The 22,713-nt window shown below is 39.8% G+C and overlaps 1 protein-coding gene across 9 annotated transcripts in view; it reads left to right on the top strand.

The window, feature by feature from the left end:
* DMD (dystrophin) overlaps positions 1-22,713 on the top strand; it is a 1,967,742-nt gene that overhangs the window by 1,323,175 nt on the left and 621,854 nt on the right. For all 9 annotated transcript variants that reach the window (XM_075200299.1, XM_075200300.1, XM_075200296.1 and 6 more), the window contains one exon: positions 10,207-10,433. In XM_075200299.1, the coding sequence (XP_075056400.1) occupies positions 10,207-10,433 (227 nt within the window). The remainder of the gene's footprint in view (positions 1-10,206; positions 10,434-22,713) is intronic.

Genomic DNA, 22,713 nt, shown 5'->3' with positions numbered 1-22,713 from the left:
GCAAAGAATACAAAAATGTAAGTATATATACAGGAAAGGAGACGCATGTCAATATTAATAACCTGTATTCATTCAGCCTGTCTCAAGGTTATTGACAGGTGAACAACCTATTTTTAAGCTGCATTATCACCTAAAGTGGAAGATAGGATGAGTGATGTCAATGATACTGCCAATTAGGGATGTGCACCGGCCACTTTTGGTGTCTCGTGTTTTGGGTTCGGATTTTCGCGATGTTTTGGGTTCGGATTTGTTTTCGCAAAACACCTGTCGAAAGGTTTTGGCTCGGATTTAAGGTTTTGGATTCGGATTTATTTTGAAAAAAGCATAAAAAGATCCAAAATCAAGTTTTTGGGCTTATTTTCACTCCTACGCTATTATTAACCTCAATAACATTCAATAACAATCATTTCCACTAATTTCCAGTCTATTCTGAACACCCTCACACCTCACAATATTGTTTTTAGTCCAAAACGTTTCACCGAGGTAGCTTTCTGGACTGCATAGTGGAGTGGTCCCGGTACCCAATTTGGTACCGGGGACACAATATATCACCCTCAACTGGTCTCAAGTCCACCAAAAAAGTATCTGGACTGTGTAGTGGAGTGGTCCCCACAATATAATAAAAAATCCCTCAACTGGTCTGAATTCCACCAAAAAAGTATCTGGACTGCGTAGTGGAGTGGTCCCCACAATATAATAAAAAAAAACCTCAACTGGTCTGAATTCCATCAAAAAAGTATCTGAACTGCGTAGTGGAGTGGTCCCCACAATATAATAAAAAAAAACCTCAACTGGTCTGAATTCCACCAAAAAAGTATCTGGACTGCGTAGTGGAGTGGTCCCCACAATTTAATAAAAAAACACTCAACTGGTCTGAATTCCACCAAAAAAGTATCTGGACTACGCAGTGGAGTGGTCCCCACAATATAATAAAAAACAACCAATTGTTCTGAATTCCACCAAACAAGTATCTGGACTGCGTAGTGGAGTGGTCCCCACAATATAATAAAAAATCCCTCAACTGGTCTGAATTCCACCAAAAAGTATCTGGACTGCGTAGTGGAGTGGTCCCCACAATATAATAAAAAATCCCTCAACTGGTCTGAATTCCACCAAACAAGTATCTGGACTGCATAGTGGAGTGGCCCCGGTACCCAATTTGGTACCGGGGCCACAATATAATAATAAAACCCTCAACTGGTCTGAATTCCAGTGCACAGATGTCGGACACCGGATGGACGTCTAAAACCAACATAGCAGTTAAGGGCGCAGTTCCTCTTTTTTGTGACTGCACAAACAATTAACGTAGTAATAGAAATGGCAGTTATTCGAATCCCCAGGAGAGTCTAAGTGGGGTGAGCCACAGAGAGATTATTTCCCTCAGTTTCTCTAACAGGTTGTCAGTGTTGTGCCTCTTCTTAAAACCTGTGATACATAACTACACACACTCGGCAAAGCTTTTACAAATTATCTGCGGCACAGGAGAGTACCACTGGACTGTACTTTAATAGCAGTACCTATTATTTTTGGGTACAGCAACAGTGAATGATCATAGTTAGACTTTTAAATAGCAGTACAAGCTAGATTTTTAAAAAATTTGTAATATTTTTTTCCAATTATTTTTGGAAATTTTTTTCTTATTTTTTTTTAAATTAATTTTTTATAATTTTTTTTAGAAATTTAAATTTGTTTTTTTAGAACTTTTGGATAACTTGGAAATAACAATGCCCTTAGCAGAACAGACCACAGGACACAGAAAATACAGAAAGAAAGAAGGTAGCAATAGAAATGGCAGTTCCTCTTTTTTGGAACTGCACAAACAGTGATGAAAATGAAGGTGGAGCTGGTGGCATGTCACGGTCCTCTTCAGAGGACAATCTCCTGACCAGCAGGTCTTTGCACCGCTGTACACTTGTGTCCGCCGGAAACAGAGACACAACATACGCTTTAAACCGAGGATCGAGAATGGTGGCCAGAATGTATTCCTCTGACTTTAAAAGACTGACCACCCTCGGATCCTGGCAAAGCGTACGAAGGGCTTCATCCACAAGAGCTACATTCTTGGTGGAATCGCAATGGTGTGCCAGCTCCTCCCTCACTTTCTCCAGTTGCTTCTGCAAAAGCCTGATCAGGGGAATCACCTGACTCAAGCTGGCAGTGTCGGAACTGACTTCTCGTGTGGCAAGTTCAAATGGCTGCAGAACCTTGCACAACACGGAAATCATTCTCCAGTGCGCTTGACTCAGGCGCATCCCCACTCCTTTTCCTATGTCGTAGGTGGCTGTGTAGGCTTGAATGGCCTTTTGATGCTTCTCCATCCTCTGCGGCATATAGAGGGTGGAGTTCTAGCACGTCACTACCTCTTGTTAATTTAGATTGCAAGGCTTGTAAATACTTTGAAGATAAAAAAAGCAGGCTGCACAGACTGTGGAGCTAGAAAGTGAAATTAAATGGACCACGTTACTTTGGTGGCTATCTATGCCCCCCCCCCCCCACACACCCCCCCTCCGCCCTACACTTGTAGTTGAATATAAAAAAAGCAGCCTGCATAGACTGTAGAACTAGAAATTCAAATATACAAAGAAATGGACAAAGGCAGTTTGGTATCTGTCTGCATCAGATCCCCTCTCCACTAGGAGCAAAATAGAAAACTATTCAGCCGTTATATAATCTAGAATATTAATAGAAATTGAGAAAGGCAATTTGATATCTGTCTGCATCATAATCATCAACATCCTCCTCAGCGCCAGCTACATCAATATCCTCCTCCCGGTGTACAACATTCACACCTTCATTAGCCAAATCTGTAACTGGACTGTGGGTGATCCTTCCAGCATATGCAGAGGGCGTGCTGCAAATGGTGGAAGGAGCCACCTCTTCCCGTACAGTGATGGGAAGGTCAGGCTTCGCAACCACCAACACCCTTGGACTCGCCTTGGGGATTTGTGATAATTCCTCTTTAGAAGGCAGAGTTGTTTGCTGTGTTGTTGCTGACAGCATAACTCTCTTAAATTTTTTGTAGGGGGGGGGAGGAGGGCTTAGTTCCTTGGGTGAAGCTGAACCACTAGTCATGAACACTGGCCAGGGCCTAATTCGTTCCTTGCCACTGCGTGTCGTAAATGGCATATTGGCAACTTTACGTTTCTCCTGAGATGATTTTAAGTTTCTCTTTTTGCTACTTTTACTGAACTTGGGCTTTTTGGATTTTACATGCCCTGTACTAGGAGATTGGGCATCGGGCTTGCCAGACGACGTTGATGGCATTTCATCGTCTATGTCATGACTAGTAGCAGCAGCTTCAGCATTAGGAGGAAGTGGGTCTTGAATTTTCCCTACTTTATCCTCCAAATTTTTGTTCTGCATTATATGTAGCACAAGAGAGTGTACCCTGAAGCCACACACACTCGGCAAAGCCTTTAAAAATTATATGCGGCACAGGAGAGTACCACTGGACTGGAGTTATACAGCAGTACCACTGGACTTATACTGCAGAATCAGTGAAATTTGTAATATGGCAGTAACAACAATGGACTTATACTGCAGAATGAGTGAACTTTGTAATATTGCAGTACCACTGGACTTATACTGCAGAATGAGTGAACTTTGTAATATTGCAGTACCAATGGACTTATACTGCAAAATCAGTGAACTTTGTAATATAGCAGTACCACTAGACTTATACTGCTGAATCAGTGAACTTTGTAATATAGCAGTACCAATGGACTTATACTGCAGGATTGTTTTGTGATATTTTTTTTTTTTTTTTTATAATTACATTTTTAGTAATTTTTTTTATAACTTTTTTTGAATTTTTTTATAATTTGGGAATAATGGGGAAATAACAATGCCCTTAGAAGGACAGAGCACAGGACACAGCACCACTGGACTGAACAGGACACAGCACAGGACCCAGCAGCACCACTGAACTCAGAAGGACAGAGCACAGGACACAGCACCACTGGACTGAACAGGACACAGCACAGAACCCAGCAGCACCACTGAACTCAGAAGGACAGAGCACAGGACACAGCACCACTGGACTGAGCAGAACACAGAGCACAGCACAGCACAGAACTGAACAGCACGAGATATAGCAGGACAGAGGACCACCTAACACACCCTCCCTCTACCCTGATCGATCAATGCCCGAGTGAAGATGGTGGCGACTAGCGGGGAATTTATAGGATCCGAGTATCGCGAGATCCGACAGCGGGATTATGACTCAGAGCCTCGGTTTCAGTTTTGCAATTGGCGGGAATACCCGGATCTGTCTCGGATCCGGCTCGGATCCGCAACGTTTGGGTGGGCTCGGATTTCAGAAATCCGAGTGCGCTCATCTCTACTGCCAGTCAAACATACTTCTAATCTATCATCTCTGCTCAGGCTTCTAACCCCAAATACCCAACACCTTTAAATCTCTGATCACGTATCCCACCCCAAGCCCTCCAACTACTATCAGTGCCCAAAATCTTGCTTCTTTATTCAAAAGAGAAGAATAATTAGATCTGGCTTGAAAATGTATCTTCTTCCTCAACAAATAACCACCTCAATTCCTTCCTGGCACCCTCTAATCATTTAATCCCCCTAAAAGAAAATATGTATAAAATATCTACTATCTTATTATCTTTCTACTCTACTCTCTGTCCTCTTCATCCTATACCCTCACAAATCAGTAGATCTATATATCCTGTGCTCATTCCAACCTTAACTGAAATCTGTTATCTCTATCTCACTACTGAAATCTTTCTGTCATTATTCAAGCATGCAGTGATTACTCCTATTGTAAAAAAAATTAATTCTGACCCAAATTCTCTTACAAATTACTGTCATTATTGGCCTATAATTGTCCTGGACCTCTCTGCTACATATGACACTGTTGACTACTCTCTTCTCATATAAAAGCTACAATTCCTAGGTCTTGAAGCCAGTGTCTTAGCCTGGTTCTCATCCTACATCTCTAATCACTCTTTCAGTGTTAATTTCTCTAGATCAACCATCTCTTCACTTCCTTTATCAGTTTGAGTACCATACCAGAAGGCTCAGTCTTAGGTCCTGTGCTCTTCTTTACACCACTTCTCTTGGAAAATGAATAAGCTCTTTTGGATTTCAGTATCATATCTATGTGGATGATACCCAAATGTATCTATCCTCTCGTGATCTCTCACCATGTCTTTCACGACCTCATACTCAATCTGTCAAAACAGTGCTAATTATATTCCCAACAGAATTTACCTACCTGACATTTCTATTTCATCTGACAATATAACAATAATTCCTACCCCACAATCTCGTTGCCCAGGTGTTATCCTTAACTCAGAACTATCTTTTTCCACCACATTCAGTCTATATCTATATCCTGTTACATAATGTACATCTAACAAATATTTCAAGAATATGCACATATCTCACACAATAAATTTTAATTCATGCACTAATCCTCTTCCACATTGACTATTTCAATACCATCCTTATCAGTCTTCCCCGAATCAGATTGTCACTCCTACAATATATTTTGCATGCAGTGAATAGATTGATTTTCCTTGCAAATCGTTCTTCCACTGCTGATCTGCTCTCAGTCTCTACATTGGTTGACTAATTTTTACCGGATCCCATATAAAATATTTCTATTAAGATACAAGTCCATCAACAAAACTGCACTAATATACATCTCCACACTTGTCTCAAAATGTTAAATGACTTTTTTTGACTGCACCTACTTTGTAGAATTCCCTCCCTCACACAACAAGACTTTCCTCTAGTCTTCAAACATTCAAGCATTTTTTGAAAACCCAACTCTTCAGGAAGCTTATAAAATTCCTCAATCACCCTCTTAACCTCTCTAGAGTACCTTATTACGAACCCTTTACACAGTTCATGCAAGGCAACAACCCTCTGACCAGCATAGGGGTTTTTTGTAAATAAATAATGGGTTAAAATATCTAATAGTCAAATAGTAAATCACATTCTGAGGAGAAATACTTCCTCCAAATGTGATGGTTATTTAAACATAGTGACTAAGGAGTGTTAAAATTTCCCATAGTCTTATTTATTTTCTTCCTTTTGCATTTTAATGTGTAAGACGGTATGCAAATCAGATTTTTATTTTTATTTTTAAACTATACTTGGAAATAACAGAAACTTGTCACAGTTTACAGTACCTTTTTTGTACAGATTCCTCTAAACAGGGATAGATTGTAAACAAAAAGCTTTGGCTCAGGGGTACCCCCATTGGTTTTTTTCTGTAAAGGAATTATAAGAATATCTGTGAAATAATCTGAGTATTCTTGTGATTACTAGATGTAGCCTATACTGGCTATCTTGCTTTAGGCTTGTGATTAGATGTAGCCTATATTGGCTATCTTGCTTTAGGCTTGTGATTTGGGGACAATGTAAAACTGGAACCAGAAGTAAAGGTCTTTAAGAACACTATTCAAAACTAAATTTTAACTTCAGTTGAGTGTTGGTTGATTCTGTGGTAGTATTACAAAAGCAGAAGAGATGAAACTTGTTCATTTGCATGCCTCTACTTACAGTTTCTAGTCACATGACAAAACCCATATGTTTTGTGGGGAAATAACTGACTGGCTTGAAACTACTGACATATTTGACACAGTAGAGAAAATCACAAAACACACTGCTGTTAACTAGAAAAAGAGCTGTGCTTCTTCTTGTACATAAAGATGCAGAATTCTCTGTTGAACACATTTGCAAATGCATGATAAGCCACCTGGCCCATCAAGGCACCTCTGCTAATAGGGTGGTCCTATCTCTAAACAATGAGAGTCCCTATATTGGGTCATACATTCATGTGTTTTTAAATTGAGAGCTAACTTGTCAATAGTTACCCTAGGAGCCTACAAATGGCGATAGAGGACCTGCACTTCCCATCAGCTACTGATATCAACATGACTCTTAAACAACAATACAGAAATAGAAGTTGCTCGATCAATTTATAGGTTCACAGCAGGTGCTTGAAAGCGTGGTCCTAATTTTCATTGCTTGGTGTTAGGACCACCCTACTAGCAGAAGCACTGTGGCGGGGTGTATGACTTTTTATGCATTTGAAAATGTGTGTATTTGGGAATTCTTTATTTTTATGTACAAGCTGAAAAACAGCTCTTTTACTAGTTCACAGCAGTGTGCTGGGGGATTTTTCTCTATTTTTACCTGCCAGGATAACCCCACCCATTCAAGCACCTGCTGTGAACCTATAAGTTGATTGTATAACTTCCAATTCTGTATAATTGACACCATGTAAAGTATAAAGCAGATATTGGCACTACTCACTAATCCATAAGACTCTAATGAATGTTTCATATTTCAGCAAATCCAAAGGCCATATTCCCCTGTAAAATTAGCTATTGAAAAAAGTCACATAAACTTTGACCTGTTTATCAATTGTACACACTTGAATTTAAAGAATAGATTCCCCTTATATTGTCTCAGTTTAGTTTCATATATATGGACATTATTTTGCTCATCAACAGAACAAAATATTTATTATTAATGAGTTATTCATGGTCCATCTGGTGGAAACAGTTCTGCTAATTATATGCCGTATGAGCAAACAGATTGTAGGGATGTACTCTATAAGTTAATTATTCACTTTGAGAGGTAAAAAGTAGAGCATATAACACCCTGACTTTCTAGTTTTCAAATCAAGGTATTTGAGGGTTATTTGATTTATAATGTTTAATTTGTGTTAATAGATGATTTATATTTCCATTGTAAAACCATATTTGGTCTAATAATAAAGTTCGGTAAATAGTTGAGCACGACAAAACAAATACAAGCAGCGGAGGACACAAATACTTTTGTTATAGAACTGAAACCAAATTACCTTATTTTTGGCAACTTTTCAATTTCACTTGCTCAATCCTTCAATGGGAATATTTGTTTTAGGGATTTAGTTGCCTTATGCAGATATTGTGCAGAAATGTAGTTATGCATATAACCTGCATTCCTCTAGCATAGCATTATTACCTTTTTCAATTGCTGCATTGCAAAAATAGACATAAACAATATACAATGTACCTGCAGCCAGGCTTGAAACAGGAGTCTCGAAATGTCACTATAGCAGCAATATTGCATAATCAACAAGTTTGACTATAACTATTTAACTACTACTACATAAGCTGGTCTTATATGGATTTAGACAGTACAGATTGGCCTAGAGGCTACTTCACAGACTTATAAATGCTTTTGTCAACAGGCTGGCAAATCGATCAAAAATGAAAGGTGAGTTAAAATCAGAAGGGGGCTTGAAAGGCAAAGTAAAATATTATTCTAGTAAATTAAACCTTAGAAATAAATTGTGCTCTGATGATTTGGTTGGTCTCTGAATCTATAGTTGTAAATATGGTTTTGAATGCATATAATTTTGCGTAAATATACAGACACCAATTATGTGTTTTACTAAATTCCTATTACCTTTCCCATCAATCTTACGGTCATTTTAACAAATAAGGTGCAACAGGCCACCCCTGGGCCATTACTGGCCTTGCTAGCCTTCACCTGCGGCCCCAGCCTCAACGTGACTCATTCTCTGCTTTGTTATAAAGCAGAGAATAAAACTGAGCAGGAGATGTCAACTTCTGTGCCATGTGACCTCTGCAAGTTGCAGGGAAAGCACAGAGCACACCAGATGAGGGAGTGCAGTGTGCAGGAGGGATAGCAGTAGCTATTAGAAGTAGCTGTAAAAGTAAGAGGCATGTGGGGGAGATGTGAGAAGCATCTACTGGGCATGTGGAGTGGTCTGATGGTCATGTGAGTTGTATGTGGGAATGTCTGAGGGGAGGTTTGAGGGGCATGTGGGAGCATGAACATGTAAGAATATCTGAGCGACATATTGGGGCATGTGAGAAGCTCCAAGTGGAATTTGGAGTTTTGGATTACATGTGGGGTCTGAGAGCTTGAGGGGGTCTGAGTGCATATAGGTGCTTATTCTGGCAAATGGGGGTCTGAAGGCATATGGGGCCATTTTGGAGCAAGTAGGAGATCTGAGTGGAATTTTGGAACAACTGGCATGTATGGAGATTTTGGGATGAGCGATGTGGCTTTGCCAAGGTCTTTTTTTGGCTGTTATGTCTGCCTTTTGAAAGTAGTAGGGCTACAAATGAGGTTAACAGTCTTTCTACATGATATAATGTTTGTTATGATTGGTTATTTGGGCCTCTACAGCGCTGTTTATTATAAAATATTATGTACCAACGTATTTGTGCCTGAACCAGAGCTTCAGTTAAACAAAAAATATTTAGACTAGAATTTCAGTGGTTTTTTTTTCAGATCAAATTAAATTAGACACCGAGCTTTGACACAATATTTTTTCTACTTAATTGTCTTTCTTGTCAAATTACAAGGCCAAAATTTGTATATCATAGGCAACCTTGAAAATATTACCCTGGGGTTAATTAACACTACAGATTTGCATTTTCCCGTTATAGGTGTTGAGCTGACCCTTTGATAGAGTAAAGCCTTCAACACTAATTTTGTACGTGCAACATTAACTTTTTTTTTTAATTGAAATATCTTGCTTAGGTTTTCAGCATCCCTTTTAAAAGTTGAATGTTTTGATGAGCCAGGAATTCAGTTAGAACACTCAATACATGCTTTTAATTGCTGAATGTCTGGCGGGTGCAACTTCCTTTATTAAAGCAAGCCAATGTGTCTTTAAGTGGATATCTAATTCATAGCTATGGTAACCTGATTGCAAAAAGAGTTGAAGTGAATCATCATGGAAAACTGGTAATGTAATATTGTAGATGTGGAGCAGATTAAACATTTGCTAGTCTGCTCATGCTAAAAACATTAGTTGTCTAGTGATACTGATATTTTAAAGATATGCTACCATGGTGAGCACAGACAAAAGTCTAATCGTGATGGAAAGAAATCTCAATTCAAAATAAAAATGTTATTTTTGAATAACAGATTGTACATAGACATAAAATTAACACATGATACAAATCTACATTCTAAACAATTTTGTATACTGTTGTGACATTTTCATTTGTTTTAACCCTGTAATAAAATGTTTGTAAATAATTTCATGAAATAGAAGCATTGTCTCAATATTTGTTCCGGAACAATAAGTGTTGTTGTGCATATTAGCTAGAATGGGGAACATTTTCTATGAGCTGCAAGAAACAAAGCTTTGTGTTATTAGTCTATTATCAACGCTAAACTATATGGTGACATATTATGTTACAGGCCCTGCTCAAACAGTCTCAGTGGTGACTCAGACCCTTGTAACAACAGGAACGAGCACAGAAGATATGCCATCTTCACTTCTCTTAGAGGTGCCGGCACTGGCCGAATTCAGCAAGACTTGCTCAGAGCTAAAAGATTGGCTTACTCTATTGGATCGTGTGATAAAGGCTCAAATCGTAACAGTAGGAGATGTGGAAGAAATCAATGAAATGATTATCAAACAAAAGGTAGGAGAAATTTATGTGAATACCTTTTGTCCTAAGTAATGGAAATATGTGTTTTGATAAAAAATTAAATTTAACTTATCCATCAGTGCTTCTATATGCTACATACTGAATGTAAGTCACCCTGAAAAGATAAGGGAAGGTGTTGGCAGTCTTATTAGCAAATTATATCCCAACACTGGTGTTCTCTTACTAAGGAGTCATTATACCGCTATTTCACAACGCTGTTCACTAAACTTTACAATGGGACCTCTTTACTAAACTGCAATGTGGTGGAATAATTGCAATTACAAAACAAAAAACCCTAGATGTCACTCTGTAAACAGTGCAATATACTGGTCCTGCAGATCAGCTAGTTGAAGAACAGTTTTGATTAAGGCTATGACTTGCTAAGAAATAAGTACCTTGAAGCAGGGCCCATATTTTGTGGGCCCTGTCTTTATATACTTAAAAGCATTTAGTTGACCTACAGTGGCCTGATTATCAAGATTGGCAGTGGGTGTAGTAGAAGAGCCTTTTTATACAGTCCTGCTTCACCTGGTCACAGGGGACAGGGGATATTTAACTTGGATCTACATTTTAACTGGTCCTGCTATCAGAGCAGGACCAGCTCCTAATGGAGATAATTAAATCCTGCATCTAAAATATGGAGGGTTTATCTCTGCAAGATTAGGCTGTTGTGTGCTAGTAATGTATATCACAACTATGTGTGGAAGGTTTTATAAATGTGGGCTTTAATTGCAGCACAGATGCAAACCAATGTCAAAAAAACAGTGTTTTTAATTTGTTTGGTTTTCTTTTTTTCCCCGGGTCACTGGCATCTCTGTTTCAAAATAGAGAGGATGCACAACTTTTAGTGCTCAGTAGTGGTAATGCATTTATTCTCATAGCGTAAGATCAAACCTGTTTGAATTATAAAAAAAGTACTCTGGACATTTTTAGTGGGCAGGTCAGTTTCACATCCATGGCAAACCCTATGCTGAAGGGAGGTGGCTATACAATACTTTTACGCAGAAATTCTGGCTATCGAGATAAAAATATGTTCTAGATTTTTCTTATATGTTATGAAATATAGAAAAATATTATTTGGGTGTTATTTTAACTTTTTATTAACCAAGACGTTCATATGGACTACATCACACCAAGTCTCGACACATCAGAATCTGGTAAAACTGTCTGAAACCTAACACACATTAGGAGAAAACTAATAGGGTGAAATGTGCAATGCTGCAGTGCAAAGGCTGTGTTGTGATGTCACATGCACATGTTTATATGGATAAGCACATTGATATGAAAGCCAAGATAGTGTAACAGATTCTGGATACTATATTACTAATCTTGATTAGCGCTGGCTTACCTGAGGTGCGGAGTCTAACGATCTCCCCGGTGTTCACCAAGAACCGCCGCAAGGCGGGGTGGGCTTCGCTGCCAGGAGTCGCAGGTCGCGGTCCCCAGGTTCGCCTCAAGATGTAGTACAGCGGAGTGAAGCGGTGGTAGCGGAGTCAACAAGCCGGTTCGGTACACAGGAATGGAGTCAGGCAGAATCAGAAGGCAACTCGGAGTCAACAAGCCAGGTTCGGTACACGGGTCACAAGAATAGGAGAATGGTCAGCAAGCCGGGTCGGTACACAGGGATTGGAGAGCCAGGGAAGTCAAACAGGCAGAGATCAGCACACAGGAGACACTGGAAACAGGAAGACACTGCAATCCACGAAGAGCAGGAGCCAGGAACAGGTAAGTGTTGCTCTGACCCTCAGCGAGTGTCAGAGTGAGGTTTTTATACTTAAGGGGATTCAAAATCCCCGCCTCTAGGGTTGAGGTCATGTGACCGCCTCCGGGTGCGGTCACATGTCCTGAATGCGGAAGTGCGGCTGGATTTAAGTAGACGGGGAGCATGTAGGTCAATGGCTCTTACCCATGAGCGCTCCTCAGGGCCGTAACCCTTCCAATCCACCAAGAACTGTATGGCACCTTGAACTTTACGAGAATCTAGGATAGTTTTAATCTCGTATTCAACTTGATCCCGATCCACAGCAGGAGGAGGAGTTCTGGATGAGGTGGAGAATCTGTTGGTTACCATCGGTTTTAACAAGGAGACATGGAAGACATTGGGTATGCGTAAGGAGGGAGGCAGACTCAATCTAAAGGCTACGGGATTAATAATCTCTGATATAGCAAATGGGCCAATAAACTTGGGAGCAAATTTTTTACTGGGAACCTTTAAACGAATATTCTGGGTGGATAGCCATACCCTGTCACCAACTGCAAAACTTGGAGTCATTCTTCTCCTTTTATCGTAGAATTTTTTGGAACGAGTAGTTGCTTGTTTTAAGTTTGTCTTGGTTTGTTCCCAAATATCAGAGAAGTTACGAACCAGAGAGTCCACTGCTGGAACTTCAGAAGATGAGACTTGAGAGAAGGTGGGTAGTCTAGGATGGCAGCCATACAGAACAAAAAAGGGGGAGTTAGAGATGGCCTCATGAAAATGGTTGTTATGGGCGAACTCGGCCCAAGGGAGAAGGTCCACCCAGTTGTCTTGGGTTACTAGAGATAAATATTCTTAGAAACTTCTCTAATTCTTGGTTGGTTCTCTCAGTAGCCCCATTGGACTGGGGATGATATGCGGAAGAGAAGTCAAGCTTAATCCCGGATTTATTGCAAAAAGACCGCCAAAATTTTGATATGAATTGTGATCCCCTATCGGAGACAATATGTTGAGGACAGCCATGGAGGCGAAATATTTCTTTAATAAAAATATCGGCTAAGGAGGAGGAAGAAGGAAGGCCTTTGAGAGCAATAAAGTGGGCTGTTTTAGAGAAGCGATCCGTGACCACAAGCACTACAGTACAGGATTTGGAAGGGGGAAGGTCCGTGATAAAATCCATGGAGATCTGTGACCAAGGGTAATCAGGAATGGGTAATGGGAGCAAGCATCCATAAGGCTTCTTCCTAGAGGTCTTGTGTTGAGCACATTTGGAACAAGCAGCAACAAATCTCTTCACATCCTCCAGCAAGGAAGGCCACCAGTAGCTTCGGGACAATAAGTCCCAGGTCTTGCGAATGCCGGCATGCCCAGAGAAGAGTGAGTGATGAGCCCAGTGAAGGAGCCGGGTGCGTAGATGTGGCAAGATGAATGTTTTGCCTGGAGGACAACCCTTTTTCAGGTGTGTAGCTGCCAATACTTGACATGGATTTACAATGAATTTCTTATCTTCCGAGGATTCCATGTCAGCTGGATCAAAAGAGCGAGATAAGGCGTCTGCCTTCGTGTTCTTAGATCCTGAGTGAAAAGTGATGTTGAAATCAAAGCGTGAGAAGAATAAGGACCACCTTGCTTGTCGAGGGTTTAGACATCGAGCAGTGCGTAAGTAAAGCAAATTCTTATGGGAATTGCGCTCCTTCTAGTAAATGTCTCCATTCGGAGAGAGCCAATTTGATGGCCAGGAGCTCTTTGTCGCCAATCCCATAATTCCTCTCAGCAGGTAAAAAGCGACGGGAAAAGAATCCGCAGGGATGAAGTTTTCCAGAAGGACCTCGCTGTGATAGTACAGCTCCTGTGCCAACAGAAGAGGCATCCACGTCCAGGACAAAGGGACGAGAACAATCTGGCTGTTGAAGAATGGGTGCAGATGAAAAGAGAGACTTTAATAATATAAAGGCTTGGATAGCCTCAGAAGACCAAATACCAGCATCAGCAGATTTGCGGGTCAATGCTGTGATGGGAGCCACGAGAGAGGAGTACCCCTTGATAAATTGACGATAATAGTTGGAGAATCCTAGGAAGCGTTGAGTGGCTTTAAGGCCCGAAGGTTGGGGCCAGTCAAGTATGGCTTTCAATTTTGTGGGATCCATCTGTAGACCGGTGCCCGAAATAATATATCCCAGGAAGGGAATTTGTCTCTGCTCGAAGGTGCATTTCTCCAATTTGCAAAATAACTGATTTTTTCGGATGCGAGAGAGGACCTCCAATACATGAGTACGATGAGATGCTAGATCTTGAGAAAAGATGAGAATGTCGTCCAAGTAGATGACTACAGATTGGTACAAGAGGTCTTGAAACAGCTCATTCATAAAGCTCTGAAATATGGCTGGGGCATTGCATAGCCCAAAAGGCATGACCAGATATTCAAAGTGGCCGTCTCGGGTGTTAAACGCCGTCTTCCATTCATCCCCCTCCTTAATGCGTATAAGGTTATACGCTCCTCTGAGGTCAAGTTTAGAAAAGATGGTGGCACCCTTGATCCGGTCAAATAATTCAGAAATCAGTGGCAGTGGATACCGATTTTTAACGGTAATGGCATTCAGGCCTCTGTAATCAATGCAAGGGCGGAGGCCCCCATCTTTCTTTTTTACGAAGAAGAAGCCAGCCCCAGCTGGGGAGGCAGACTTGCGGATGAAGCCCCTGTTTAGATTTTCTTGGATGTACTCCTCCATAGCCTTAGATTCCGGGAGGGAAAGGGGGTAAACACGGCCCCTGGGAATGGGTTTACCAGGTATCAGATCAATGCCACAGTCCCAGATTAAGGTGAGGGGGAAGTCTAGTGGCCTCTTGTTGACAAAAAACATCAGAGAAGGTTTGGTATGGCTCAGGCAGGAGAGTCACAGGAAATTTTTGGGTACGTCTGGGACTATTCGGGGGAACCACTCTCTGTAGGCAGCGAGAGAAGCAGGACTGTCCCCAGGACAATATGTGACCAGATTTCCAGTCCAAGGTGGGAGAGTGGACACGAAGCCAAGGAAGTCCTAGGATGACTGGGTTGGTAGATCTCTGTATTACTAGAAAAGAAATCTTCTCCCGATGAAGTGCTCCTATCTGAAGTAGAAGAGGAATAGTGCGTACCAGGATGGACCCCTCAGGGATTCTTCCCCCATCAATGGCCATCAGAGAGATGGGTTGTTCCAAGGCTTGTGTGGGAATAGCGAATTGTTTAACTACTGTGGCAGAAATGAAATTTCCTGCGGCTCCGGAATCTAGAAGAGCCGACTGCGGGAAGGTCTTTTGTCCTAACTGAAGGGAAATGGGAATAGACAGGCAATCATTACTATTGGGAACTGACTGACACTGAGAAAAGAGGCCCAACGACACAGCTCCAGAACTCGTTAGGCCCTGTCGTGTCCCGAGCGTTTGGGACAAGAACTCAGAAGATGGCCACTCTCTCCACAATATAAACACAACTTGTTCCGAAATCTCCTCTCCCTCTCTTCGGCTGATAGGCGGGTCCTCCCAAGTTGCATGGGCTCTTCAGGGGGAAGAACAGGGGTTTGGAAGTTGGGGGCCAAGCGAATCATGCTACGCCGCGACTGTTCCTTCTCGGAATTACGTTCCTTGAAACGCAAATCAACTTTGACACAGAGGGAGATAATGTCGTCCAAAGACGTAGGGAGTTCCTGGGATACCAACTCGTCTTTGATTCGGTCTGAAAGGCCCTGCCAGAATGTAGCTACTAGAGCCTCATCGTTCCAGCGAAGTTCAGAGGCCATGGTTCTGAAGTGGACCGCATACTGCCCCACAGACTGGTTTCCCTGGCGGAGACGTAGTAAGCCGGAAGCGGCATTGGACACCCTTCCTGGCTCATCAAATATTTTCTTGAAGGTGGACAGGAAGAGGTTGAAGTTATGTAGAATGGGGTCGTCCCTCTCCCATAAGGGGGAAGCCCATGCTAAAGCTTGACCGGACAATAACGAAATCACATAGGCCACTTTCGTTTTTCCGGAGGGGAAGTTCCCAGGTAGAAGCTCGAATTGTATGGAGCATTGATTTAAAAATCCTCTGCAATTTTTAGGGTCTCCATCGAACTTAGGTGGGTTAGGTAACCGTAGCTGCGAGGAAGAAGCTGCTGCTGCTGCCTGAGGTACAGGGGCCACTGCCGGCCCAGGTGATCCACCAGCCACTAGGGTGTTCTGGACAACATCCAAGCGAGTGGATAGACTATTGAGGAATTTTAAGAGTTGCTCTTGGTTAGCTTCTTGCTTATCCATCCTTCCTACTAAATGCTCCAACAGATCTTTAGCTGTGGTATCCATGGTCAGAGCAAACTGTAACAGATTCTGGATACTATATTACTAATCTTGATTAGCGCTGGCTTACCTGAGGTGCGGAGTCTAACGATCTCCCCGGTGTTCACCAAGAACCGCCGCAAGGCGGGGTGGGCTTCGCTGCCAGGAGTCGCAGGTCGCGGTCCCCAGGTTCGCCTCAAGATGTAGTACAGCGGAGTGAAGCGGTGGTAGCGGAGTCAACAAGCCGGTTCGGTACACAGGAATGGAGTCAGGCAGAATCAGAAGGCAACTCGGAGTCAACAAGCCAGGTTCGGTACACGGGTCACAAGAATAGGAGAATGGTCAGCAAGCCGGGTCGGTACACAGGGATTGGAGAGCCAGGGAAGTCAAACAGGCAGAGATCAGCACACAGGAGATACTGGAAACAGGAAGACACTGCAACCCACGAAGAGCAGGAGCCAGGAACAGGTAAGTGTTGCTCTGACCCTCAGCGAGTGTCAGAGTGAGGTTTTTATACTGAAGGGGATTCAAAATCCCCGCCTCTAGGGTTGAGGTCATGTGACCGCCTCCGGGTGCGGTCACATGGTCCTGAATGCGGAAGTGCGGCTGGACGGAGCGGCGGGGATCAGGTAAGTCCGTGACAGATAGTGGTGTAAAAGTTTGCACCATCCAATGGGAGAAGTAGATCAGAACTGGGGGAATTCCATGCTAAGTGCAGATTAGGTTCATGAGTGCATATACTTTTGCACCAACATGTAAAAATGAGATTTGATTTTGTGGGATGAGGTTATTTATATAAGAGACAAAGACGACACATTTACAGGGGCGTTACATGCATTTTGGAAAGACACATAGTGATATAATGGACTTGACTTGTTCAAGTTCTCATCCATATGTTTATAAGGGGATGCCTTTTTCACCATTCAGTTCCAATTCTACAGAAAAGCAGAGTTGTAGACCCACCAACAAAAACCCTGAAACACACAGGTCGTAAAGTTACAATGTCCCCTCCCTCGTGATTAATTTAAGATATATATTAGTCTAACCAATAGGCTATTTTAGTAGAAAACAGACTAGTTTAAATACGTATAGAGATGGTCCTATAGTGGAAATAGGTTTGACTTTGATATGCTGTTTACTGTTTGTACTAAACACATTTTCTGGAGTATTCACCGACTTGTGGCACAGGTTTTACAAGGGTGCTTCAATAGACTGTGGGTGTATTCCTTGTAATGCCATAGATAGACAATTTAGCTCACTTGTGCACAGGAAAAATCAGTGATAGTATCAGGAGAGTTTTAGTGGAGTTATGAAGTGTTTTCTGAAAGTGCTCAAAACTGTACAGTTATGGGTCAATTTACATTTTCTTTGCAAACTAGAACACCTTTTAGCCAACTAGCAATATATCATACTTAACAATTAAACCTTTAGTTTGCTTAAGTGACGTTATTACAGGAGTTTATTGACCATACTGGTTTATTTATGCCACATATACTGTATATGTTTTGTATAGCTAAACTTTGCATAAAAGTTAACTTTGCTTTTTTATTCTCTAAAGAAATGTTACATTACAGAATTGCAGTTGTTGCTACAGCTTTTACTTTTGCTCTACTTAAAAACATGAATTACTTATTATTATTATTATTATTATTATTATTATTATTATTATTATTATTATTATTATTATCATTTATACAAATGTGGAATAAATTACCTTTGTAATGCAGTATATGACCAGTTCAAATAAAGTCTATTTGACATAAATAGTGCAGTAGGCAATAGAAACTGTTTTATAAGGTACAGTCTAATCATACAATTTTATACTTTATTTAGAGAGCACATCTTATTTCAGCTATTTATATAATAGCTACAGGATTCGCATCAGTCGCTGCCTGAATTGAGCTTTCTCTCTCTCTATCTCTATCTATCTATCTATCTGTCTGTCTATCTATCTATCTATCTATCTATCTATCTATCTATCTATCTATCTATCTATCTATCTATCTATGTATTGGGTTAATTTAATCAGGAACCAATGAACCTGTCAGTATGAATTTGAGGTGTGGGAGGAAATTGGAGCACCCAGAGGAAACCCACGAACAAGTGGAGAACATACAAGCTCCACAGAGATACGTCATTGGCCAGATATTGTAAATAGCAATTCTTATGGATTCCCATTAGTACATATATTCAATAAAATATTCACCATGAGAAAGAGAATATGGAATAAAAGCTTAGCAGTTGTATTGTTATTTATGTTTTTTATTGCTACAGAAATGTTAGTGTTTTGCAGATTACATTTAGTTAAAGGAAAATTTCATCAAATCCTATTATCGTCACTAGAATAAAAGTCATTCTCGTCATCAATATATAAAATATGATCCATTATGGTACATTGAATATAAAGTATTACTAGAGTTTAGGACGTTAGGAGTTTAGTGCACTAAATGGAAAAATATATTTTCTTTTATACACTGGAATTGAAATGTATACTGTGTATAATAATATCCTTTCCATAAAAGTTTCATAGAATTCATGTAGGATTTTTTTACTCTACATTATGATACCTATGCTATCCCATTATTTAGGAAACCTATCTCCACCAATGATATTTTACAACATCAATTGTTTCAACCACCATTTATTCACAATCATATTCTGAAGTTTTAAGACACTCTGCACTGTCGCAAATGAACAAAATAACAGCAAAACATCATGATATAACTTTTAATGAAAATGGTATCCCAGAAATTTTCTTACACATGCAAGTAAAACATCCATCTAGAACAACATTTATACTCACAGATACTCTTATCACATTGTATCCAGAGTCTGGCCGTCAAGACGATCATTAATATACTTTGGAAACTGCAATTATTTTCACCTAGATTGCAAACATGGAAGTCCACATATGTCATAAAAATGTAACAGATCTGTCAAGCATTGTTTGATACATAGTGAAACTTTCACCTTCACCACTTCTGAAATTGGTTATTTGAACTCCCTATTGGTAACTGTAAATGCAAACATCGTATACATTTTCAGAATACCACGAAAACGAAATAGATTTTGGATGCATGCACAGAAAAGAAAACATTTCTGAAACAATTAGTTAATTGCTACTAATTCTATTGAAGCAATATTTATTTATTTACTTACCTGCACCTGTTCAAAAATATATGTTTGTACTACCCACCCATTGAAAATTAGAACATGTGACATAAAAGTACCATTAGAATTTTTTTTGACAGACAGGGTACAGAAAAAAGTATATAAGAACAGTATGATCCCTTGACAATGGGCAGCATGGTGGCTTAGTGGTTAGAACTTCTGCCTCACAGCACTGGGAGGTCATCAGTTCGATTCCCGACCATGGCCTTATCTGTGAGGAGTTTATATGTTCTCCCCGTGTTTGCGTGGGTTTCCTCGGGGTGCTCCGGTTTCCTCCCACACTCCAAAAACATACTGGTAGATTAATTGGATGTTATTAATTCGACCTTAGTCTCTCTCTGTCTGTATGTGTATGTTAGGGAATTTAAACTGTAAGCTCCATTGGGGCGAGGACTGATGTGAGTGAGTTCTCTGTACAGCGCTGCAGAATTAGTGGCACTATATAAATAAATGATGATGATGATAACAATGCATTAGATTTGATACTGACCACCATTCACCCAGTGAATTAAAGGTAAATGCACGTTTAAAAAGATAAACACTGATTAAGATGATGTAAATTTAAGGAATGGTTACTTCAATGTGAAATTTATTGGATATACTGTATATACATTTTATATATATATATATATATATATATATATATATATATATATATATATATATGTATATTTTAATTACTTAGTATTTGAGTAAAATGGTTTATATAAGAGTCACATGATGCCAAAAATACATTACTCTTTCAGAGTGGCTGAAACTCGTTGTTTGCGGTTAGCGTAAGAACAGTGTTTTATATGCCCAATTGCATAAACAGGATATATGGGCATTAAAAGGATATATGGGTACTGAAACAAACTGAAGTACAGCTTGTACAACTTTATTGATATTTGCACATTATTTTGTTGTTTTATTACTTGAAGTTTGTGTAATAAATCATCAGTTTAAGAAATCTTTGTTGCTGCATGTGTAAAGTTATGTTTGATCAATGCCCACTCCCACAATTAAAGCAATTTCTCCAAATTACTGCTGTTTGACTGCTTGTTTAACTCCCACTTTGTGATTAAACAGCTCAGAGGAGTGTGGTGAGAGAGAGGCTGTATGTGCTTCATGTGTCTGGGCTGTCAATTTTCAGCTTCTAATTACATTGCTTTCTGGTGCGCACATGTGCAGAGCACTCTCTTAGTTGCCTTAAGCCCTACACACACTTCTAATGAAAAAAACAGTTTACATGTAATCAGTAGGCAGACACATGCCTATTTCAGCTCTGAAAGTGTCCAGATCTTAGTCTGGTTATCTGTGTCATCTCCTATTGCTCTAGTCAGTAGTGTCCCTGGAGTTAATAAGTGCTCTACAGTTGACCATGGAAATGGAACATCCAGCCACAAGCCTTACTTAGTTAACTTGACCTCTAGTGTACCAAGTAATGTTTAATATGTATTAATCCACAGGTTTACGTAAATAGCATTACAAAGATTACGTGGATATACCTGTACAGCCAATTCTAAGAAAAGCATGGAGAATAGTTATTTAGCATACAGATGGAGCAGCCTTAATTGCATCATTTGGCTCACAGTGCTCACCAATTAGAGCAATAACATAGCTTTTCGTTAAAGAACAAGATATAACTACAACAGTGCAACATTGTCTGTTCTCTCTATAATAAAGAATTCCAATATATTTCACTTTAATGAACAAGAGAACATCTATGACATGCCATTGTTTCTTTACCTACACCTGGATCGAACATAGGACTCTATGTTAACTATACCTGTGCAGGAAAATGTATTTGTCTCCCTGTACAATAATTTGCCGCACTTAGGCCAGTGATGGGAAAACTGATACACTTTGGGGGTCACATGGTGCGGCCCTCTAACCATCAATAGAGCTGCACATTACATTTAATCCAAGTTATAAGTTAGAACAATACATTTAATCAAAGAATGAGACATTTATCTGTAATAACATGTCAGCAGACATTTTAAACAAATGTTACAAGCTATAAGAAGCAAATCTGATACTAAAGCAGGAAGGAACTGGGGGCCACAGGTAAAGGCTCCAGGGCCCCCTGTTTACTTTCACTGACTTAGCCTTAATGGAAAGAGATTTTCTTAAATATTGCTTTACATGAATACAGCATAAAATATTATATATATATAACATATGAAAATATGTATCATGCAGTTTTTCCAATATATTTTAATTACATGTTCACTACTAAGTAAGCAATTAAAGAACAACTCTATTTAAAACTAAAAATGTAGTTTTCTGCTAATGTCAGTAATTTATTATAAAAAGCATCCATGGGAGGTACTCACTGATCTCCACCCAAAATTAAATGCATAGATCTTGGTGGACTTATTTAATAAACTAAAATTCTATATTTCCCAACAGGTTAATTTGAGAACTATTACAGCAGTGACAATGTTATGGTTGCATTGTTGTATTTTGTTTTGTATTTTCAAGTACTGTATATTTTGTTCTACACCACAGTTGTTTTGGGGCCTCGTTGTGTTGTAGACTTACTTTTAACTAAAGCTTTAAATGCTTCCAGTGAGTTAAAAGTTTACCTCCTTGGAACAGTACCAACAACAAAGAACACAGGTAGCTTTATTATGTAAGATAATGTTTTTCAGTCATCAGAATTAATGTGTTTGTGGATTTAGAAACACACAAAAAGAGTGTTACAATTAAGCAGCCTTTATTGTTTTAAAATACATTAATCATTACAAATGTAAAGAAATTAATTGTTTTTTTCTGGGTTGCTTGATAGCTATTTCACAATTTTAATTTGTCTGAGGTTGTTAGCTGGCTACAATACAAACACTTTCATATTTTTTTTTTATATAAATACTGTGTTTTAGGCTATAGTTTATATTATTATTTATTAAAACCATGACAGTCCCCTTTAAATTATTATCTCTATATCTAAGGCTATAAGGCTTTGGTCACATGGGCATTAAAAGCAAGAACTCAAAGATTGCATCAATAAATCAATAAATCCCATTGGCCAATGGGTGGCTCTCTTGCATCGGGGATCAAAAAAATAATGCAAATTAAAGCACTTGTACAAACAGGTTTTCCAACAATTTTTTATGTCTCATGACACATCTAAGTA

Source organism: Mixophyes fleayi, chromosome 2 (assembly GCF_038048845.1).
Source record: "Mixophyes fleayi isolate aMixFle1 chromosome 2, aMixFle1.hap1, whole genome shotgun sequence".
NCBI classification, from domain to species: domain Eukaryota; kingdom Metazoa; phylum Chordata; class Amphibia; order Anura; family Limnodynastidae; genus Mixophyes; species Mixophyes fleayi.
Note: the sequence above shows the minus strand (reverse complement) of the source record. Positions and strands in the feature narration are given on the sequence as shown.